Here is a 17524-nt window from a genome sequence, read left to right as displayed (position 1 = left end):
AAATAGCTGTCTTCATCCTGTTTTTTTTCCTGAGAACTAATCCCTTCAATCCACAGCTAATCCCTTCTATATAAATTTCAAGCTTTTCAGGGCATGGATGCTGGCTTTCTTTGTGCAACGCAGAGGCCAGCCAGGCTTTAAGAGCTCACTGTAACACAGATATGCAACAACTGGTGTAGTCTGGCAGCCAAAAAACAGCAATATGCAATTTAGCTCTAAGTGCCAAGACAGGGAATTTTAGATAGTGACAAATGCCTGTTTTCATCCATAGTGAAATCAGGAAAGCTGCCTAATTTGTCTGAAGAAACCACCACAGGCAGTTCACAGCCTACAGCCTGCCAGCATTGTTGGAAGATTGCAAAAGACGTGTTACACTTGGCCAGAGATTCCTCACCAGGTCTGATGCTTTTGGCACTGGACAGTTTCTGACCATGGTGGATGGCAGCAGAGAATGAAAGGAGCCCTTCTTGCCCCATCAGATCCCACACTGGCACTAGAGCCCTGCTTCTCCTGCCTTCAGCAGGGAAAGGTGCCTGTGCCATGCAACTGCCCTTGTGCTGCCTCTAGCACTCTGATTTCCACTGCGGAGCTTGATGTACATTTATCTCTGCTTGCTCTTCTCTATGCTTGTCACTTGCTGCACTGAATTTGATGCTAGGAAACCCAAGTAAATTTTAGCAGTACCCTTGATACACACAGAATCTTTGTTGGAACAGGGCCAGTAAGAAGACGTAGGACTAAACACCTTCACTCTGTTCACTGCAATTCAGCAGAGAGGCACCAAAGCTCTCATGACAAGTAGGAGTCAGCTCTGATCTGCAAGGCAGCCTGAAGTAGCACCTACACCTACAAAGCACTCAGCCAGCAGTCTGGCTCTGCTGCTTTGCCAATATAGGCACCAGCTTTACAGCCACTACTTCACAGGTGCTCTGGATGCAGTTTAAAATTTCATCAGAATGAGATTTTAGGATGTACTATATAACACCAGAATATATTTTATCTTATTGACATAAGCTTGCCAGACTTAACAGAAAGTCAGCTCCAGCTTGGTAGAGCAGACACAGACACACAATGACAGAGCAGTTTTCACATCATGTGCAGTACTTACTGTTTAGGCAGTAACTTCCACACTCTGCAGTGAGTCAGCACAAAACAAAACAAGAACATTGTAATTTTATTTTTCTATAGCATAAAAATGCCCCTTTGTCCAATTTCATGCCCACCTTTCTGCAAATATGTGATCCTCACTTCCATTTGCATAAGCAACTATAACCACTTATGAAGATAGGATATTTTGCCTCAAGTATTTATATCTGCCTCCTCAAAATACACAAAGGTGCTCACAGGTAGGACCAGCACCAAACCCCTCTGATAGTCCTAGTTTTCAAATCCCAGTAATTCACCTTGGTTTAGCCAGGGATCAATTCTAACCAGAGGAGAGCAGAAGTTTAGCAGTTTTCTGTGCTACTTGATCTTACAATTAAATACAAAAATACCTTGAACACTCCCCATGTCTTAGATAGAAAATATAAACCACAATAATACAAGCAAATATTCTACTGAATCCTCAGCTAACAATCCACTACAATATGAATCAATATTTCATATATCTCCTACCAGCATCATTTTAACTGAGTTTGATAAATGGCATGTATAATCTTGGAGAATTAGGTGCAATCCCTCACAAACACTTTTTCAGGATGTGGGGTTATAGCAGCGCACCAGCCTCTCACACACCAGCCAAGTGCACTAACCAAAACAAACCCTGTTCTGAAATAGAAACAGAAGCAGACGTAGACATCCATCCTGTCTTAGCTGTGCTACTGAAGAGAAAGAGGTAAGAATCCTGAGAAATCTGCTCCAGATTCATCAAGGCTGTTGTGTGCTGATGTTCAGGAGCGGTTCCCATGCTCTCTGCATATCTATCAGCAAAAACCTGGATTTTCAGTGGCACCTGAGGCTGCACAAGTTAAGGGGGGTTGAAAGGCACCTGAACAGCAGCCACAGGGAGCAGGAACATAAGACAGGTGGCTTGTGCTTTTGGACACACTTAAAAGTCAACAAAAGTTGGATTCACATAGGAAGCAACACACAGGATCCAAAGGCACAAGGCTGTTTCAGACTGCTTCTAGAAGCCTGGACATCCATTCGGGTGCTCAGCACACTGCTCTCAGTGTGTAGCACAGGTCAGAAACAGAGGAGCTGTGACAAGCAGTGCACAGGAGCTCATCAAACAGGCAGGCAGTCACATACCCAAGTTGCAAACTGTTCGCTCTCCCTGACTCCCCTGGAGACCCCATACTGCTGCAGAAACCATCTTGAACGCAGGAGCTTAGCACCCTTCACATACCTAGAAAGCCAAAATCACAGTCCTTCCTCCTCCCCACAGAGAAGCCAGGATACATGACGTTGCTCCAGCTATTAGTCAGACCACAGTCACGTAAGTGAAGGGATTTCTTGTATTGTATTTTAATAAAATGTTTTTGTTCTATGATACTCTTTTTTTGAAGGAAAGGCCAATCCATTCATCTCAGTTTAACCAAAACCACTACTTTAAACTTTGAAGTTTGTGTCTGTGAGAAATGAAGGAGTGGGTGAAGACAATAATGTCACTTAGCTCTTTTGAACTGAGTTTGCTGTTGCATTATAAAACCCCTCAGGAGTTTTTCAAGATCAAGCCTGACAGAAGGAAAACATCTCCATCTAGTGGAATAACCCAAAGCACTTTTTTTTTTTAACACATGGAACCTGAACACTTTCCTGAATCTGAGGTTTGAACTACTACAGTGACTCTGATGAAAGAAGAATAATATGCATCTGAGCACGTTTTCCTCCTTGGTGGTCTCCACTGCCATATGAAGGTAGGGTATGGGCAGAAGGCGAAATTACCATCAGAGTAGTCAGTGTCTAAAAAAGAACTAGACCTTTCTCTACATGAGAACAGCACTTGTTGTGAGCCCTAGGGAGGATAAAATTACAAGGTTTATTGATGCGCATGCTTCAGGATGTAATACAATCACTGGCTTGAGAACACTGGCCAGAATTCCCCTTTGTATAGGACTGCATAATTAGGGAGTTATATGGAGTGTTCAGTATTGGCTACCATGAGCAACCAGATACCAGGCTGCTATCTACGGCTCATAGCTCTGTGCTCAGATAACAGTTACCATGTTCCTAAATAACAAAATGAATTCTTCGCTGGGTACATGGAATGTGCATGGATGCAAAGGGAGCTCTGGCCTCCAAGTTTTCTATTTCAAGGGATGTGTGCAACAGCAGTTGTAGGTGCTAAATCTCTCTTATTTTTGTGATCAGCTCTGATCTCTGGATTGAAACACCGCCTTTGTTACCTTTTTGGCAGTGTTGACCATCGAAGCCCAGGGGACAGTCACATTCATAGCTGTCCTTCTTGGGGACACAAGTGCCTCCATTTGCACATGGTGAGCTCACACAGGGGTGGGCAGCATTTGCTAGGTTGATTCCGAAGGTGAAATCCTGTTTCACATCAATTGTCCGGTCATTCAAGATAATCTATTTGTTAAAAAAAACAAAAACAAAAACAAAAAAAAATTTATGAAGAAAATAAGAAGGAAAACACACACTAAAAACTTCTAAATTCTCAGTATTGTACTGCTCGTTAGAAGACTTCTCCAGAACACTTCAGAGAAATGTCACCCTCAAAACTTAGTCAAAACCCTATTTCTAGTAATGTGTGTTTTCCCAGTCAGATGTCCAACTCATTATGTTGTTCACCCAGGCCCACTGGAGATTAGTATCTTTCGTGTTTTGTGACAACAAAGACAAAAGGCAACCCCCATATGGGCTGAAACTGTGTGTGGCAGAACAGTAAAATCATGTAAGCACGCTGAGGAAAAGCACTTCTGAGATCAGGAAACCCCCAGGAGACAAGTGCTGACAACAGAAATGCTAAGCAGAGCAGCTTGTTTTTCACATTTTCTATGGCTTTCTAGTATCCTATCTTGCTTGAAAGATATGAAAAAAGCCAAAGTTAAGATGGATTAAAACATAATTAATGATTTCACAAAACCATTTGTATATAAACTGAAGATAATTGTTAAATGTTGGGATTTTTCCAATGTGCCAGCAACATATGTTCTGCAATATAAACTGACATTTGTATGATCTCAGCTGATATCTTGGCAGAGAGGTTACATGTGTGTATGCTTCTGATCTTGGCTACATTAAAATAAGAAGTTCATTTTCACAAACAAATAGATTCTAAGGCCGGAAGTGAGAATGGCAATAGTTACTCCAGCTCCTGCATAACTCAGATGATGCATCTTAAAGGGTCCTACTAGGAGGAGGAGTTGGATCAAACATATACACTCAGAAACAGCACTAAACAACAACAACAGAAAAACATCCAGTCCTGCTGAAAAGATAGACCAGTGAAGACTCCACTACCTTTTCAGCTTCTTTGTAACTTCTGGCTACATTGTTCTAAAGGTTAACAGGCCTGCATTCCTAAAAAATATGTCTTATTTCTTGGCTTAAACTTATCTTCAGCTTCCAGCTATTGTCTCTCATTGTGCCTTTTTTTGCATCATTTCAGAGACAGGTACTCAAGGAAATCTCATTAAGAACTAGCAGACCACAATAAAGTCACTTCTTAGCCTTTTTCTTTTAGTAAACTAAAGAGATTGTTATCTTAGATCTTTCTATACACTGCATGTTTTCAAGTAGTTGGTGGTGTTTGTACCGCTATTTCTATACAGTTCTTAAAAATCCTGCCATCAATAAACACAACAGTCAAATAAGAGTCTCCCACTGCACAAAGGCAGGCAATACTCTTTTCCAATATCCCATTCATTCAGACCTTTGAGAAGGCAAACCCACCTTCCTAACTATATCACAGAACTAAGGGCTCACATTCAGAATTTCCCAATACTTAAGAATGCCTCTGTAGTCTAGGTTACAACCCCTCACCTTGTAAGTGTGACCTATATTAACTGCTCCTATGATCCCTATCTCACACTCCAAAATGCACTGTATTAAGTCAAGTCCACTTTTCTAATTATGTTTGTGTGACTGACCTGTTCCCACCACTATTACACAGTTCCCCAGTTTACTTGAGCTTCATGTTCTTTGCTGGACAGCTGACAAAGATGGTGAAAAATGTTTGATCAAGTGATGAAACCATTTGCACTGAACTGCAATTACCTACAAAATGCTCTAGATCAGTTGTTATAAGATGAATTAGTAAAGCTTTTTATTTGTTGAATAAATCTGATGCAATAATTCACCCATGTAAAACTCTGACAATTCAGTGACAATAATTCAGCTTTATCTGAATAATTTTAAGTATGCCTAAGGAGTGTAAATGGTAGTTCAGTTTGAACTTTCTTCTGATTACTTATTGGGACTTATGATTTTACAGATTTATTTTCTGGATGAGAACTGCATGCAGGCACAGCTGACGCCACCAAATATCATCCCTAATGTCTGCCAACAGTGAAAAAGTAAAACTGTAAGAGAGAAAGGCAGTGAGGTGTACAGCTGTTGCAGGGTATAAGAATAGGCTAGATGGATTGGGATCCACTTCAATTTGAAAACCTTATGAAGTTCAATAAGGCCAAGTGCAAGGTCCTACGCCTGGGTCAGGGCAATCCCAAGCACAAATCCAGGCTGGGCAGAGAATGGATTGAGAACAGCCTTGTGCAGAAGGGCTTGGGGATGTTGACTGATGAGAAACTTAACATGAGCTGGCTTCTGTGTGCACTCACAGACCAGAAATCAACTGTATCCTGGGCTGCATCAAAAAGAGCATAACATTGGTCATGCATGGTCAAGGGAGGTGATTCTCCCCCTTTGCTCTGCCTAGGTGAGACCCCACCTGCAGGACTGCATCCAGCTTTGGGGGCACCAACATAAGAAGGACATGGGCCTGTGTAAGCAAGTCCAAAAGAGAGCCACAAAGATGCCCAGAGAGCTGGAACACCTTTGCTGTGAAGACAAGTTGAGAAAGTTGGAGTTGTTCAGCCTGGAGAAGACTCCAGGGAGACCTTATGTTAGCTTCCAGTACCTAAAGGCACCTAGAAGAAATCTGGAGAGGGGCTTTTGACAGGGACATGTAAGGATGGGACAAGGGGGGAATGGCTTTAAACTGACAGAGGGGAGACTTAGATTAGACATTAGGCAGAAGTTCTTCGAGAGGGTGGTGAAGCACTGGCACAGGCTACCCAGAGAAGTTGTGGATGCCCCATCCCTGGCAGTGTTCAAGGCCAGGTTGGAGCAATCTGGTGTGCTAGAAGGTGTCCCTGCCTATGGCAGGGGTTTGGAACTGGATTGTCTTTAAGGTCGCTTCGAACCCAAATCATTCTGTGATTCCTTTTTGCTTGTTACTATATTGGTTACTTCAGACATTTAGCTGCCTCAGTGATCATACATTAAAGTCTTTGAGGATTTCTTCTGTTCATTTATTTATATACGACGCTACAGGGTGCTCTGAAGACTCTAATCTTGACATAGCTTTGTGCATCATTCTGAACTCGATCTCATATGACTTCTGCTCACTTACTAGTACAGTATGGAAATTAATAGGGAGACTGGCAGTGGTAATACTTATTGGCTATTAAAGTCAGAATGACTTTTCACTGAGAAATGTGTGTTTAAACAGTTTGTGATGGGCTCCTGAGGTGAAATCTTGAATTATTTTGAATATTGCTAGTGGTATAAGGGCAAGCTTCCACCTAAAGTGTGCATTGGATGAGATGGAAATAAATGCCTCCAGTGTGTTTTTCTGGGCACTCACCTTCTGTATGCTCCCACTGAAGGGTCTGATGATCCCAGAGTTCTTCTTCACAGCATCGTAACTAGGGACTCCACCAACATATATTTCAGAGCTGCACTTAATTTGTGTGAAAGCCCCCTTCAAGAAACAAAAGAATAGCATTTTATTAGAATAGCTGGAACCATGCTTATATTTTCAGATTAGCCTATATGAGATGTTATAGCTTATAGTCTCTTTACTTCTGTTAATTGCATCCTTTGTACAATTCTCTCAAGAAAGCCTCTGTAGGAAACTCTCTACTGACTATATAGGAAACTGACTACAGACCAGGAAACTGACTACTGACTACAGATAGGAAAAGCCTCACGCTCACAGGCCCTTGTTCTCATGGGTGACCTCAACCACCCTGACATCTGTTGGAATGATGGTATGGCCTGGCACAAGCAATCCAGGAGGTTCCTCAATTGTGTGGAAGACAGCTTCCTTCTGCAAGTAATAGGGGAGCCAACAAGGAGAAGTGCCATGCTTGACCTCGTGCTCGCCAACAGGGAAGGGCTCGTTGGAAATGTGATGCTCCAGGGCAGCCATGGATGCAGTGATCACAAGATGGTCGAATTCAAGATCCTCAGGACAGTGAGAAGAGTGTGAAGCAAGCTCATTGCCCTGGACTTCAAGAGAGCAGACTGTGGCCTCTTCAGGAACCTTAGTAAGGTTCCATGGGATACAGCCCCAGAGGGCAAGGGAGACCAAGACTCTTGGTTGATATACAAGGATCACCTGCTACAAGCTCAGGTGTGTTGCATCCCATCTAGAAGGAAGTGCAGCAGGAGGGCCAGGAGACCTCCTTGGATGGATAAGGAGCTCCTGAGGAAAATTCAAATGAAAAAAGAGTTTTATAGAAAGTGGAAGCAAGGACAGGCGGCCTGGGAAGAGTACAAGGATGTTGTCCAGGAAGCTAGGGACCAGGTTAGGAAAGCTAAGGCCCAGTTAGAATTAAACTTGGCTAGGGATATTAAGGATAACAGTAAGGGATTCTACAGGTACATAGCAAATGAAAAACAGACTAGGGACAACGTAGGCTTCCTCAGGAAGCTATCAGGAAAACTAGCTACCCTGGATTTGGAAAAGGCTAAGGTTCTGAATGACTTCTTTGCCTCGGTCTTCACTGGCAAAGGCTCTGACCGCACCACCCAAGTCTTGGAAGGCAGATGCAGGGACTGTGAGAATGAAGACCTTGGGCCCACTATAGGAGAGGATCTGGTTCGAGACCATCCTAAAAATCTGAACGTGCACAAGTCCATGGGACCTGATGAAATCCATCCGCGGGTCCTGAAGGAGCTGGCAAATGAAGATGCTAAGCTGCTGGCCATCATATTTGAAAAATCATGGCAGTCAGGTGAAGTTCCCGACGACTGGAAAAAGGGGAAAATGGATGACCCGGGCAATTACAGACCAGTCAGTCTCACTTCTGTGCCTGGCAAAATCTTGGAGCAGGTTCTCTGGAAGGCATACTAAAGCACATGAAAAACAACAAGGTGCTTGGGGACAGCCAGCATGGCTTCACTAAGGGGTAGTCCTGCCTGACCAATTTGGTGGCCTTCTATGAGGGGGCTGATGCCAAACTTACGAAGTTTAACCATGCCAAGTGCAAGGTCCTACACCTGGGCTGGAGCAATCCCAGACACAGCTACAGGCTGGGCAGAGAAGAGATTCAGAGCAGCCCTGCGGAGAAGGACTTGGGGGTGCTGGTCAATGAGAAAATGAACATGAGCCAGCTTCAGTGTGTGCTCACAGCCCAGAAAGGAAACTGTATCCTGGGCTGCATCAAAAGGAGTGTGACCAGCAGGTTAAAGGAGGTGATCCTGCCCCTCTACTCTGCTCTCATGAGACCTCACTTGGAGTATTGTGAGCAGTTCTGGTGTCCTTAACATAAAAAAGGACATGGATCTGTTGGAACAAGTCCAGAGAAGGGTCATGAGGATGGTCAGGGGACTGGAGCACCTCCCATATGAAGATAGGCTGAGAAAGTTGAGGCTGTTCAGCCTGGAGAAGAGAAGGCTGTGTGGAGACCTCAGAGCAGCCTTCCAGTATCTGAAGGGGGCTTATAGGGATGCTGGGGATGGACTCTTCATTACGGACTGTAGTGACAGGACAAGGGGTAATGGGTTAAAACTTAAACAGGGGAAGTTTAGATTGGATATAAGGAGGAAATTCTTTCCTGTTAGGGTGGTGAGGAACTGGAATGGGTTGCCCAAGGAGGTTGTGAATGCTCCATCCCTGGCAGTGTTCAAGACCAGGTTGTACGAAGCCTTGGATGAGATGGTTTAGTGTGAGTCGTCCCTGCCCATGGCAGGGGGGTTGGAACTAGATGATATTGAGGTCCTTTCCAACCCTATCTATTCTATGATTCTATATTTTAACCTAATCAGAACTGAAAAAATCTCAAGTATTTCAAAATGGGAATAGTGACTGAAGAAAGGAGACAGACTCATGGTGATTTCTGACTGCACCCCAGCTCTCTTTGCAATGATTTGAGGTACATTAACGTAAATCTAGAACCAGAATGACATTCATAAAGTTAAAATTAGAGCAAAGTCCACACAACAGAGAGTTATTTAATGTTTTCAGTATCTGAAAAGATAATCCGTAGCAAATTTTGGTGTTAAAATAAAGAAACACTGAGTTTGCATTAGTTAACAGAAGCTGTTGCTCAGGATACCTGAATGGACTACCCTGGGTCCTGGAGTGAACCAAAAGATACTTAACAGCAAAGGACAGGATAGTCATGCAATTCCAGCCCTCAGAAGCTCCTGTGGTTTCTTTGTTGGCAGCTCCTAGCCAACCTCCTTCTGCAGCTGCACTGCAGCCCTTAGAGAAAAGAAATGGGAGTCTTCCTCTTGACCCAGCCATCTAAAGAACTCTTGCCTGCTCTGGTTGAATCTTTTGAACTTAATCTGTTTCTTGACAGACAGGTAGAATTTCAATTTATTCACATTTTTTCAAGAAAAGTCTAAGCTATAGTTTTCCAATCTGCAGAAAAACCTTTAGATTCTTCTGCTAACAAGATCTGGAGTCCTGTTCTCTGGCTACATTTTCCAGTAGGAAAGAATAAAAGGCATTTTTTAAGCCTTTCTAGCCTCAGGCTCTTGGGATGAAAAAGTACCTCTGTGTATGCATCTGGGTGCTTAGAGTGAACACCTTGCTCAGTACAGGAAAATTTCACCTTATTATACACTTGATTCACTATGACCTTTCAGTGAGGAAAGAATAAAATGCAATTCAACCATCTGAATATTCTGGCCCTTACTCTGTCATGAAAACTACTTTTGCAAGAAGACAAAGAAACAGTTCTCTTTTGGCCTACCTTTCCAGCACCATATTCGGAGACAGATAAAAAGAGGACTATGTGAACATAATTTTCAATATTATCCTTCCTTCTCCAGGTGATGCATTTCATGGTGCACACATTATTTAACACACTTAGCCACAACCAGGTAGTAGCGAGAAAACAACCACAAGAATATGTATGAACATATTCTTGTTTGAACACATGCATGTAACACAAAAATGTGAATCCAGTTACATGCAATAGCTGGTTAAGGGTGTGATTTCAGATGCCTTTACAAGGATCCCTGTCCTCGAAGGGAAGACTATGTGTGCAAATTTCCAATTTTGGGCTTAAAATGATGCCCTAACGCATATAATTTTGAGCTTATAATAGCTTGTATAGTTTACCATGCAATCATTTTATAGTCTAACAACCATATTCATGCCAAGGCATGCCATATACTCACCTCTGCCATCCCTTCTACTGGCTTTTGTTTGTCCACTTGTAGGATACCATTCTTTGCTGTGCGAGACACTCTCAACTCATGCCACTGACCCAGACTGACAGGTTCTTCACTCCTGTTTTAAGGGGAAGAAAACAGTTCTGCCTTTATGTATTAAACAGTTTTGCCTTTATGTTGTTTTCAAATATTGTTGTGACATTAAAAAGTTAAGTCTTTTGGCATGATTTTCTGAATAAAAAATAAAAATAAATCACTGTATTTCTTTCCTTATAAGGAAATAAAATGATTTCTGAGCCCCATCAGCAAAGGAAAACAAGACCATATTCCTACAGCAATAACAAGTGCTCTACTTTTATTTCTAAATGAAACATTTCTATAATCAGCATGCATTTAATCTATCTCTGAGATGATTTTTCTGCTCTGTCATTTACAATGCATAACAACAAATTTTTGTCTCGGCTGTACGTCCTCATTTCACAATGACATAAGACTTGATCTAAACCTTCCCACTTAATGGTCAGTATAGTCCCACATTCTTCATCCTCTTTTAAAATAGAACCACTTTGTGTTGCCTTATCAGTTCTATTTATGCAGCCTCTTACAGTGACATCTATACACAGACACACAGCCTCGCTGCTATGCATTAAGGGGAAGTAACTAAAATACGTTCCTAATGATGTGATGAGATCCTGATGAGGAACAATAACCCCCAGTTCTGCAAAGTATTCACAGGGTCAAAGGAAGCATTTTAAAACTGTTCTTACAATCTTCACTAGTTCATCACTAACATGAATTGCAGCCTGTATAAAGGGCAAACCCATATTCCCCTTTACAAGTTCTACAGAACTGTTATTTTACTACACTGGCTAAAGCTTTCCAAATCTAAATTTTATCTTGCAGCCTTTCCTCCAGTATCAATGAAAACTTGTTTTTGACTCACTGGTTAAGCTGCAAAAATCAGAAACCATGTTATCTAGAACACAGTTCTAGATAATGAAGACTTTTTAGCTTTAAATGAAAAAAATACAAAAGTGTTTGGGGTGAAATAATGCTTTGTATTTTCAGGCTACTTACATCTAGAAATTTAAAAAAAGATTCATTTCAAAATAAAGTAATTGAATTGTGATTTGAAATGGTGAGTCAATAGTGATTCATATGCTGATTAAAAATATAAAATTATGAAAATGTGAAAATAACAATTTTTTCTTTATGAACAATCAGTATGACCTCTCAAATCTTTTTGTTGTATCAATTTTGCTCCTCCAAGTTTTCTCAAAGCCTATCTATCTGAACTACACAGGCAATATTTACTTTGCCACTTGGTGCAGAAAACTTCAATGAAAGTATATTATCAAACAATGCCATTCACTTGTCTTTATCTTATGCAGTAGCATTTATGGTTTAACTACTTTGGATAAATCAATAGGTAATAGAATTTAATCACCCTGAAGAAGTCAATACATACATATGAAGGAACAAGATAGGTTTGGTTACTGAAAAAGTGGCAATATGTACATTTTATCTTTTCTGCTGATCAGGTCATCATCACACTAACCCTCTTACTCTGCTAGGTTTAATTATGATTAGGGATGATTAAGCCTTGCAGAGTCATCACTTCAGAGTTGCAAGCGATTTCTTGGATTCACAAGCACTTTGAAACCAGCATGAGTTTGGTAACACTTTCTGCAGGCCTTTGAACTCTACTGTTTGTTGGGTTAAGGATTGTTTTTCCTCATGTAAACCAAACCTTAAAAAATGCACCAATTGATGAAGATCCTGTGAATGCCTGGCCAAGGAAAATACAGAGGACAATAAATTCTCCACTGATACATCTTGGTAAACAGCTCAGGTTCTGCATCTGCATGTGCATGGCATCCTGGCTCCTTCTTGCGTCCCCTGCACACACTGTGATGCTTCCATCCTGCCATGCTGCTTCAACCCCAGGACACTTCAGACAAGAACCTAGTTTCACCACCATCAGCTTTCCTGATGCTGCTGCTTACATACATAAATGAGCTTGCCTTAAGCTTAATTATAAAGACATTATAAGTGTGTTCTGATTATATTATAATATTTAACAGCCTGGTTCTATGGAAAAGGTAGTCAGGATGATCAGTGTTGTATTCTCACTTAGGACAAAGGGAAGGCATGAAGGGGTATGATGAAGTTCAAATGGATACTGGCTAAGCAGGCACAAAAACCAGGGAACCTATTTATCTTATTTAACTGCTGAGAGAGTTGATGACAGGGTGTGGGTTGCACACATTATCTAGAAAAAGGAGCTGAACAGGACATCCTGCCGACTTTCAATGAAGCCTGCTGGTCTTGTGTGTCACTCCATTACCCAGCTATCTCTCAACACTCTTTCACCCCAATGCACGTGACCCAGGTGCTAGCTGCCATCCCGCTTCCTCTTCTGATTTTGAACAGAAAGCAGCAGTTTCCACTCTCAGCCATATGCTTGTGGCTCTTGCCATGTTTTACAAACCTACATATTGGTTAAACTTTAGTCCAAGGGTTTTGAAGCAGTACAGTATTCTTGGGGAGGGAAAAATAATGTCTGCTTTAATGTCTTATGGTTGCTAGTAATAGGAACTAGACAGCTGTAATGAGATAAAGATTGAAGTCTGTTGTAAGAAAGGGCCATTTTGGGTTGGGCAAAGGTCTCTGACATTAGCTATTTCTGCTGCTTTCCAACAAGAGAAAACAACAGGGCAAGTACAGAGTGATTCTTCCCTTGATATATTCTCCCAGCTTCTGGCAACTTGTCATTTAGCAATTTCCTGAGTCTGAGGCTGCATCCGTACAATTGTGTTTGATCTCCCTCAATGGAGCTTTCTTCAGATTTGTCTTTTTTTTTTTTTTCCCCAACCTATTTATAGTTTTGGCATCTGTAACTTGCTGTGACAATTAGCTTCCACAACTTATTCATGTATCATATAAAAAAAAAGTCTTATTTTCTTTGTTTAATATTTTTTTTGGTTTGCAATTCCACTGGGCTCCTTCTAATACTTCCATATTGAAAAAATACAGAATCCCTTATTTATCTTCATGTCATTCACAATTCAAAAATCTTTATCATACTTCCACCAAACTCTTTCTTTTCCAGGTTGAAGGGTCCTGCTGAATTGTTGAAGCTGTTTCTTTCCCTCCCTGGATATCAAGACTGCTCTTCTTTTTTAATTTTGCTCATTTCATTTGAAATGAAGCGATCATAATGGCAACAAATTTTCAGGACAGCTGATATTGTAGATTTTTGCAAAAGACATTGTTCCTTACATCATTCCTAATAATTCTCTGCATTGTGCTTAAGATTTCTGTATTTATCTCCATGCAGCTAGCTGTTGCTTTCACAGAACTGCCCATGATGACTTCAGGAACCTTCTCTGTCTGACAACACTAATTGTACTGTGACAGCTGTGCACTGATAGGGTTGTGCATCATTTTGCATTTGCCCCCTTGAATTTTCTTCTTTCGCCCTGTCATCTGAAAGGGTTTGTTCGCTTGAGTCCTCAACCAGTGGAAAATCAGTACATTTCCCCTAATTGTGGTATAGCAAAAACCCCTGATGTCCATCCACAGCAAACATACGGTGTGCAAGACTTGTATGCATTGTACACATTCTGTGTAAGCTTTATATTGATTATTTCTAAATATTAAGTCAATCTGGTCAAACAGGCAGCTTCCTGGACCACATCCAAGGTACTAAGTGCCTCTGTCTGGCCTACTGCCTTTTTGGAAAAGCCCAGGGAAGAGCTGCCCAGAGACAGGGCACTCTGTTACACAGAGGGAGAGCAGCCCTCTTTGAGGCATTTCATTACTCCTGTCCCAGATATTAATTTTACGATGCAGTGCATCATTCTCAGAAGATCTGTCTTTGTCTGGGAGCCTGAGTGACTTGTTTAAAAGATATATTTATCTTTTAGACTGCTTAAGTTCCCCATAAAACTAGCACTATGAGGAGAGAGGGGACCTGGAGTTGTATCTACTTGTGACACCTACAGCCTGGTACATCCTGGAACTGGAGACCAGGGAGGAGGATGCTTACAGAAGTGCCAATATTGTGCAATCATGTGGCTAGAAAGCATACGTACAAGATATTTACAGACCCCCTTATTAGCTATGGTACAATGCCATGAAGGCAAGAAGGGCATTTCTATAATACTGTACAGAAACAAAAGTAAAATCTGTAGTTAAACCATAAATGCTACTACATAAGATGGTAACATGACATGGTAACTCTGATAATAAAGTTTGGAAACACAGACTTATGTAGGAAGAAAATCCTGTCCCCTTGAATACCACTCTAGTGCTTCTTTGCTTCCTCAAAAGTAGTCACTAGGGACTGATGGGCTCTGACACTTCAGAATAGGTTATTGCTATTTCCAGTCCACTCCTCCCCTGGATTAGCACTGTAGCACTGCTGGAAAGGAAGCACAAGCAACACTGTTTACCTGATAATAGCTGTTCCTGAGCCACAGTCGAACCTGAACTCCACGTAACCAGCCACCATGTTAATGGAGAGGAAGTCCTTGCTGTCTGTGTCGTAGCTGTACAAAAGGACACCAGTCTCTAAATCTGGACGAAATGTCATCTCAAACTCCATGAAGGAAAGGTAATTCTGTGGTTCCAAGGGCCAGGGTGTACTAGCAAATGACCTTAAGGACTCGTTGAACTGAGGAATGGCCAAGGTGAGTGCTGGAAATCCAGAATACACAAGCAGGTCACTTGAGGCTCATAGGTAAGGAACTGACTCCTGCCAACTAGTGTCAGCTCCCTTTGTTAGGTAACTTAAAGCTAACATTAAGAAAACCAACCAAAAAATTTCATCTTCCAAATTAAAAATACATTTTTTTTTATCCTAGCCACCACTGCTTCTATTCTTAATCCCTTCCTTTTCCAGGAATGTCCTGGTATTACAAAGCTTTGTGTTCCTTTTCTTTAGTGATTCACCAGTCTTTTTCAAAATAGCAAGCATGCACACAATGGGTGGTGGTATAAAAATTTCTGCAGCACAGAAAATAATGCTGTATGCATTTGACTCTTTGTATCTCTGTGATTTCAACAGAAAATTGATATTGGGTCGTGCACATTTCAGAATATAAAACTGACACTGGTTTTAGAAGAAAAGTGGGGATTTTTTTAGGGTTAAGGTGCAGCTGTGGAATGGCATATTATTTTAACTCCTGAAAAGTAGGTTGAGATGCTCAATTACAGTTAGTTTAAATAAGCAGAGTTTTGAGAATCACTGATTATGCAGAGGCTGGATGTAGCCCCAAAGTGAAAGGGGAAGGGGAGGTGTTCACTATGTGGTTTTGAAAAGATCAAGTAAAAAATACTCTTTTCTGTTAATGTAATAGTTTAAGACCTCCTTGGATGTCACTATGTGGAAAACATATTGAACACTAAATAACATGTACAAAGAAATATAAGCAGCCCAGCATTTCTCACCTTCTTCACAATGATGACCTTTAAATCCAAGAGGGCAAAGGCAAATGTATGAATCTGCTTTGCTTGCAGTACAGGTACCACTGTTGATGCAGGACGCCTCGTCACAGATGCCACTGCTACACTCACCTAAACACAGAGCCAGAACATAGATTTATCAGAGAAGCTTGTCAAGGAAGATTTATTTGGCTATTGATCATTGCTACTAACCAATACAATTTGCTCTCCTGTTTAAATTCTTTCCCAGTTTCTCAGACGGTGTGCAACATAGACAAGGTAACTTGATTTTTACCACTTTTTTAGTAGCAGACCAGCAAGAGACTTTACAGCAAAAAATTAGCCCCTACCAACAAACGACAGTTGTAGCTTTCAATTTCTGCTCGTTTCAATCTTTATTTTCTCATACAATAGAAATCTGTCTCCATTGTTTACAAGCATTGTGACTTTTTTAATTTTGGTTGACTTGAACACTTATTTATTCACTGTAAATTCATGCCATGGAAAGCTTGGAAGGTGTTCATCATCATCATCTAATCTTACTACCTAAAATAAGTTCCTCAGCTATCTTGTCTGCACTAAAAGTGATCCATAGCATCAATGTATGAGCTTTTTAAGAAGCATTTCTACTATTCTGGCACATCACCTAAAACAATAAGGAGATGATTTCTTCTTGCTAGAATTACACTGAAACTGGCGTAGAACAAATAGCTTACTCATTTAACTCTGGGGTCATCTGGTACAACTCCCTGCCAGCACTGACTTGTCTTATACTGTAGATCTACAAATCTCCTTTCAGGCCCATTTTTCATTGTAGAGAGGCAAGGTCTAAGTACAGCAGTCATAACACAGGGCTCGAGGACAACCCCAAGGAGCATAAGCAAAATATACAAGTTCTGCGGAAGGGTATAAATTCTCCTTCTATGTGGAAGGGGAGAATTACCCCTTCAAGTGGCTGCCCCACACACAGCCATGGGAGCAGGGGGGTTCGCAATGCTTGTTGAGCCATCTTTTCGCCTTCTGGGCTGCACTGTAACAGACATGGTGACTGGAGCAGGATTCCTATTTAGTCTCTCAGATCCTTCACACACCTAAAAGCTGTTGCAACACTGACAGAAATATATAGCACTAGCTATTTTATAGATGAGGAAACAGAGCCAAGACGTGGGTAAATAAGGATCTAGATGTAGTAGTTTAAGACACAAACAGAAAACCAAGACAACTCTCATCTTTACTGCATCTGCTGTACTGTTAGTCAACGCTGGCAGTATGTTTAAACACACCAAAGTTAGACAGTCTTTGAAAAATAGAAAAGGACAAGGAAGATAATATCAAATGGACAAGTTACAATCTCATTGGTTTGAGGGGCAGCTTAAACTGAAGCAGTCCTTGGTTTAAGTACAGGGTGCTCTCACCATGTTTCAGTTCTTACAGCCTTTGGGCCAGCAAAGGCGACTACACCAGAAAAGGCAAAACACAGGTCTGATGGCTGCATCTGGTTGGCTGCAGTGACAGATAAGGAAGAAAGGAAGGAAGG

At 41.3% G+C, this 17524-nt stretch overlaps 1 protein-coding gene across 1 annotated transcript in view; it reads right to left on the bottom strand.

Moving 5' to 3' along the window:
* EGFLAM (EGF like, fibronectin type III and laminin G domains) overlaps positions 1–17524 on the bottom strand; it is an 89496-nt gene that overhangs the window by 12098 nt on the left and 59874 nt on the right. Inside the window, exons 14-18 of the mRNA XM_061360359.1 lie at positions 15994–16119; positions 14997–15240; positions 10546–10657; positions 6773–6889; positions 3351–3531 (exon numbers count right to left, since the gene is read on the bottom strand). Of these exons, the coding sequence (XP_061216343.1) occupies positions 3351–3531; positions 6773–6889; positions 10546–10657; positions 14997–15240; positions 15994–16119 (780 nt within the window). The remainder of the gene's footprint in view (positions 1–3350; positions 3532–6772; positions 6890–10545; positions 10658–14996; positions 15241–15993; positions 16120–17524) is intronic.

Source organism: Neopsephotus bourkii, unplaced genomic scaffold (genome assembly GCF_033783945.1).
Source record: "Neopsephotus bourkii isolate Nb327-2 ecotype Australia unplaced genomic scaffold, CSIRO-AGI_Nbou_v1 NB_1021, whole genome shotgun sequence".
In the NCBI taxonomy this organism is placed as follows: domain Eukaryota; kingdom Metazoa; phylum Chordata; class Aves; order Psittaciformes; family Psittacidae; genus Neopsephotus; species Neopsephotus bourkii.
This window is presented reverse-complemented; position numbering and strand designations above follow the sequence as displayed.